Raw genomic sequence first — 6,643 nt, 5'->3', positions numbered from 1 at the left:
AGAGTAGGGTCTCCAGCTCATAGAACCTGCCGGATGTTAACCTGCAGCTGTTGGGACGTTTACACAATGAACACAAGCTGCATTCATTAGCATTAGCAGACAAGAGCTACAACATGGTTTGGCCGATTTGAGGTTTTTGAGGATCTCTATTGAATAAATAATATATATTGGAGCAGTGGGTGAACATCTGATAAGAACAGTTTGCTCTGCAGCTTATTAACCACTGAATATAAAATAGTGTTTATTGGTGTTTATCACAGATGATATGAAGTGTAACGTGAGAGCTGGAGGACGATCAGACGCCACGTAAAGAAACTAATGGTTAAATAAATGGACTTAAAGATGTCAATGATGCAGTTGGTCTTATTTAGAGTCAGTGTCACTAATGCTGTAACTCTTCAGAGCTAGTGGAATGGGAAGGTGATGATATCCAATCAGAAGAGATCAGTGAGGCAACAATGAGGATCTTATTGATTTGAAAGCATATTGATTACACAGCGTGAGGAACAGACATGAGATGGAGAAGACATCATGTTACTATGTCGTCTTTCAACAAGAAGGTTGTTGGTTCGATTCCAGCCCGTGGAGTCAACGTGTCCCTGGGCGAGATACTGAACCCTGAACAAAATCACATTTCTCAGAAAAAATTCTAAATGTTTTTTTAAAACAATGAAGTCAGAACTCCCAAAAAAAATGTCTAAAATAAAATGATTTCTGAAAAAAGTTAAAATTCTAAAAATAAGTCACAAAACTGAAAAAAGTGAGAAATAAAAAAAGATCTTTTATAAAAATGTCAAAAATTGTAATAATCAAATAAAGTTAGATTTCGGAAAAAAATTCAAAATGATTTTTCTCGTATTTTGTAAAGAGCTCTGAGGGTCGAAGAGACCTGAGAAAGAGATGTATAAGTCCAGGACATTTACCATGTGATGTGAAGTAAATAACATACATTTAAAGTAATTCAATTGTCATTTCTTTAACTCCTTATGAAACCCCGTCCTCTTCCTGTGACTTTACTGAAAGTCTGTGCCCAGATGGAAGGCTGACAGGCAGGTAGGCCATCCAGTTACTTTAGCCAGCCGGCTCAGATGATTGGTCGTGCTTTTTACAGCGCTACGGCTTCCACAGATGAAATGTTTTAATGTATTTATTGTCAAATCATTTATTGTATTCATTGCTATCGGGATGTTAAGAGCATTCCATGGAATATAACAAGTGTTTCTGAAGGGAATTACCTACCCCACCTTTAAATCTAAGATGTGTAATACAAAATAAAAAGTAGGTTTATTTTTAGATGCTTAAACAAAATGTACATTTAAGTAAATAATTGACAAGATATTTAGAGCATCAGTTCAAGTAGAAGTCATGTTGTCATACTCTCCAGATGTCCTTTGTATTCAGTAAAGTTAGACGTTATTTATCGTTTGGCATTTTGATGGTTTCTGAGTTCATAAACCCAAGAGAATCCTTGCTCACCAACACGGCAGCCACATCGTTTCTCCTCCAACTCTCATGTGAATCTTTGAACTTTCACTTCGTCTATAAGATTTCTCACAATCGGAGCAGCTGAAAGGTTTCTCCTCAGTGTGAACTTGCAAGTGTTCAGAATACACCTGAGTAAATAGGCTTGTTTGAGATGAGCGAGACCGACGCAGACCTGCGCAATTGCGACCGCTGTCTTAATAGTGCGTTGCATGATGGTTAGTAATTTTGTCCGACTTGCTCTGGAGGCTCGCCTACATGAGACGTTGAAATCTCGCGGGACAAAGACGCCGGTAGCCTTGAGAGCGAGGCGGCGCAGTTCCTCTCCACGGGCTGCAGAAGCGAAATGCTTGATGGGAAACGACTCGCTGGTATCTCGAGCTGAGCGCTCATTGGTGGGTTTTTACCCCGTGCTGCTGATGAAGCTCTCCCATTGGCTCGGCAAAAGTTTGTTGTTGTTTTGTGTCAGTTTTACGTCGCCACATCCATTCCCATTTTTCATCATTGTTCCACAATGTTTATCATCATGAAATTAATATCTATATATTTTATACTATACTTGCACTGCTTACCATTTCATACTTTATATATCTTAGCATATCCATACACACTGTTCATACTGCTCACAGGCTGCTGTGTGTATCTATTGTATTCATACCCCTCACTGTTTATTCATCATTCAATTCATTCTATATTTTATTCTGTCTATTGTGTACATTACTTTTCACTTTACTGCTTGTTGCACTCCTGGTTAGAAGCTAAACTGCATTTCGTTGTCTCAGTACCTGTAATCTGTGCAATAACATAAGTTGAATCTAATCTTGATCAGGAACACATTTATTTACTTAGTACATATCTGACATTAACGATTAAACACATGTGTGCGTTCTTCATAAATGCAAACTGGTCAAGACCACTGACGGAAGTAGTTTTGAAAAGTAGTGGTTCTGTCTTTTACATGTAGGATTCAACCCCCCTTGTATTGATTTTTTTTTTTAAATGAACAGACACTTGAGTCATTCATTTGTAGTGATATACTAATTGTGGGATTTCTATTGCATCCACTTAATCTGCAACGAAGAACGCCAACGCAATTTCCGTCATTGCAAACCGAGTCAAGCCGACTCCGAGCTGTCCGACTTCAGGCGAGCTTTTTGAGACCTCCCCCGGCTGCAATCGGCTATTCTCGTCTACTTTCGAGGCGAGACGCAGCTCATCTCAAACATGCCTAATATCTTCCACTTCTCAGTTAGCAGCCGTGGGGTTTCTCTCCGGTGTGAACCTGTATGTGAAGGTTTAATTCCCCCCTCTGTGTATATCTGTTGCTACACAGAGAGCAGCTGAATGGTTTCTCTTCTTCATGGACTCTCAGGTGAATCTGTAAATGTTCACTTTGTGTAAAAGATTCCCCACAAACTGAGCAGCTGAATGGTTTCTCTCCGGTGTGAACTTCCATGTGTCTCGTCACATGACTCCTGCGAATAAACCTTTTACTGCACAGTGAACAGCTGAAGGGTTTCTCTCCGCTGTGAACTAGCATGTGTCTCGTCACGTGACTCCTGCGGATAAACCTTTTACTGCACAGTGCGCAGCTGAAGGGTTTCTCTCCTGTGTGAATTAGCATGTGTCGATTCAGATCACTCTTCTTGCTTAATGTTTTCCCGCACTGAGAGCATTTACAGCGTTTATTTGCAGAACTACGCCTTGAATCACTGACGGGGACTCGAGAGTTTGAACCTGACGGAGGTTCTCTGGTCTCCTTCCAACCGGCACTGTCTTCAGTGTCAGGTTCTGAAGAGTCTCCAGGGTTGTCCTCAGTCTCTGGTTGTAAACGTGTCTCTGGATCGGAGTTCTTGTCTGGTTCTGGTCCTCCACAGTCCTCTCCATCAGCTTCTGTTTGTCTCTGACGAAGCTGAGAGGACTGAGGTCTCTCTTCATCATCTTCACTCTTCACAGGGACAGGAGTGAATGTTGACTTGCTGTTATCATCCTCCTCCAGCCCTTGAAGCTTCTCTCCCTCCTGACTGATCCAGAGTTCCTCCTGTTCCTCTTTAATGTGTGGGGGGGTCTCAGGGGGAAACTCTTCTTCAACCTCCACCAGTTGGACGTCTGCAGGAAACAGGAAACAGAGACGTTACAAAGAATAGTTGTTGTGTTCATTACAGCTTAAAATCCCCTTCTTTGTTGAGCTCCAACGTTATCAGGATTTATCCTTTAACGCCCACATAAAATCAATTTCAAGGACCGCCTACTTCCATCTACGTAACATTGCACAAATCAGGCATATCTTGCCTCAAAACGATGCAGAGAAACTAGTCCATGCATTTGTTACTTCAAGGCTGGATTATTGTAACTCTTTATTATCAGGGTGTACCAAGAAGTCAGTCAAGTCGCTTCAGCTGATTCAAAAGGCTGCAGCTCGTGTACTAACCAGAGTTAGGAAAAGGGACCACATTACTCCTGTTCTGGCTGCCTTACACTGGCTCCCTATAGAACACAGGATACAATTTAAAATTATTCTTCTCGCCTACAAAGCCCTTAATGGGCAGGCGCCATCTTACCTTAAAGAACTCATTATACCCTACTGTCCTACTAGGGCATTGCGTTCCAAGAATGCAGGGTTGTTGGTTGTTCCTAGAGTCTCTAATGGCGCGTTTCCACTGCAGGCCTCGCTCGGCCTCGCTCGGTTTGGTTAGGCTTTATTAGGCCCGGCTCACTTTAATGCTGCGCTTCCATTACAGTTTAGGAACTGGGGCAGTTACTATAGTAACGCAGTGTAGGCGGAGCCGTGACGTCATCTTCAATGAGAGCCCCAGAAAAACAACACAGCCGTTAGCTGTTAGCACTCAGAGCTCACAGCTCCTCATATCTGTTCAGAAACTTGACAGAAGTTAAACAAGTACAAACCACAGACTGCCTGTGTCATGGAGAATACAGTCGCTGGTTTATTTATGTCTGTATAGGCCGTTGTTGTGAGTGTGGACGGTCGGAGCATATATAACGTTAGCTTAGCCAAGCTACATTTAGAAAACACGCATTTTTAAATTGTTTTTCGCCTGCCGTCTGTCTGCAGACTTGTCAAAGCCTTAACTCATGGTTTTTACTAACCAGTATCAGTATGTTGTTACTTCGGCATCATTTTGAAACGTGTATTAAAATTAAATCACGGTCAAATATGTTAATCTTGTTGTAGTTGTAGCCCCTTGCCAGCGATTCTCTCTCTAGTTTAGCAAACTCAGCCCGACTCAGCCTGGTTCTTCCTGGCCCTAGAACCACGATTTAGTCGGGCCAGAAAAAAGTGGAAACGCAACCAAAAACGGGCCCCGCACGGCTCGGCACGCTTAAAGCGAGCTACCTGCTGCAGTGGAAACGCGCCATAAAAGTACAATGGGAGCCAGAGCCTTTTCTTATCAAGCTCCACATTTGTGGAATCAGCTTCCAGTTTGTGTTGGGGCGGCAGACACCCTATCCGTTTTTAAGAGTGCGCTTAAGACCTTCCTTTTTGATAAAGCTTATAGTTAGGGCTGATTAGATTCAGCCCCTAGTTTTGCTGATATAGGCTTAGTTTGTCGGGGGACATCTTACTTCTTCCTTCTCTCTGTCTATACCTGTGTACTCTCATGTTCTCTATGTTGCAAATGTATTATCTTTTCAATTTACACACGGCATCTATTGCACGTCTGTCCGTCCTGGGAGAGGGATCCCTCCTCTGTTGCTCTCCCTGAGGTTTCTCCCATTTTTCCCTTTAAACTGTGGGTTTTCTCCGGAAGTTTTTCCTTGTACGATGTGAGGGTCTAAGGACAGAGGGTGTCGTATTGTCATACTGATCTTTTGTACAAACTGTAAAGTCCACTGAGACAAATGTAACATTTGTGATATTGGGCTATATAAATAAACATTGATTGATTGATTGATTGATGTTCCGATTAACCCAGCTTCCCCACATGTCTTTCTTTTTGGTGTCTATATACGCCGGGATCCGGAGTCATGGATGATCCTGCGCTCCTCTGTCCTGGATCGCGAGCCCTGGATCTTGAGTCGTGGCTGTGGTCCTGGATCATAGGTCCTGGATGGATATCCTCGTGGATTCATCTTCCTATTATACACACATGCATTTCCAAACATTTGGACTACCTATGTTGCAAATGTATTATCTTTTCAATTTACACACGGCATCTATTGCACGTCTGTCCGTCCTGGGAGAGGGATCCCTCCTCTGTTGCTCTCCCTGAGGTTTCTCCCATGTCCCCTTAAACTGTGGGTTTTCTCCAGAAGTGTTTCCTTGTACAATGTGAGGGTCTAAGGACAGAGGGTCTAAGGACAGAGGGTCTGAGGACAGAGGGTCTAAGGATAGAGGGTCTAAGGACAGAGGGTCTGAGGACAGAGGGTCTAAGGATAGAGGGTCTAAGGACAGAGGGTCTGAGGACAGAGGGTCTGAGGACAGAGGGTCTGAGGACAGAGGGTCTGAGGACAGAGGGTCTAAGGATAGAGGGTCTAAGGACAGAGGGTCTGAGGACAGAGGGTCTAAGGACCGAGGGTCTGAGGACAGAGGGTCTAAGGATATAGGGTCTAAGGATAGAGGGTCTAAGGACAGAGGGTCTGAGGACAGAGGTTCTGAGGACAGAGAGTCTGAGGACAGAGGGTCTGAGGACAGAGGTTCTGAGGACAGAGGGTCTAAGGACAGAGGGTCTAAGGACAGAGGGTGTCGTATTGTCATACTGATATTCTGTACAAACTGTGAAGTCCACTGAGACAAATGTAACATTGTGATATTGGGCTATAAATAAACATTGATTGATTGATGTATCTATATATCATATTCCATGTACTTGTATATAGACTCTTCTTGCACTATTTCTATTTTATTTGTATTAACTTTAACATCTTAAAACATTCTCTTGCCCTATTTTATCTATTTGATCAGTTCTATGTCCTATATATATATTCATGTTGCTCTGTTGGAGGAGGACTTCAGGTTCTCATCTCCATATCTCCTCTGTAGCTGCTACACGATGATAGAGCTTTGAAACGTTTAGTCTCGTGAACATCCATTAGAGAGTGCACTGAACCGACCTGTCCTCTGGATCTGAGAATGTAAAACAGCGTCCAGTAGTTTCCGGTCTCTCTCGTGTTCCTCTTTTGATCGAGACAGTTTCTCCTC

General features: G+C 42.9%; 1 protein-coding gene across 1 annotated transcript; it reads right to left on the bottom strand.

Annotated features, from left to right (window-relative positions):
* Nucleotides 1-2,179: 2,179 nt before the first annotated feature.
* On the bottom strand, nucleotides 2,180-3,591 carry LOC117535221 (gastrula zinc finger protein XlCGF17.1-like; the record flags this gene model as incomplete). Its single annotated transcript, XM_034199613.1, has 1 exon — nucleotides 2,180-3,591. A coding segment is annotated over one exon (860 nt), but the record flags the coding sequence as incomplete, so codon positions are not given.
* Between the last annotated feature and the right edge of the window lie 3,052 nt (nucleotides 3,592-6,643).

The sequence above is a fragment of the Gymnodraco acuticeps genome, unplaced genomic scaffold, assembly GCF_902827175.1.
Source record: "Gymnodraco acuticeps unplaced genomic scaffold, fGymAcu1.1, whole genome shotgun sequence".
Taxonomy (NCBI): Eukaryota; Metazoa; Chordata; class Actinopteri; order Perciformes; family Bathydraconidae; genus Gymnodraco; species Gymnodraco acuticeps.
The sequence above is the reverse complement of the archived record's forward strand: the minus strand, read 5'-3'. Positions and strand labels throughout refer to the sequence as shown.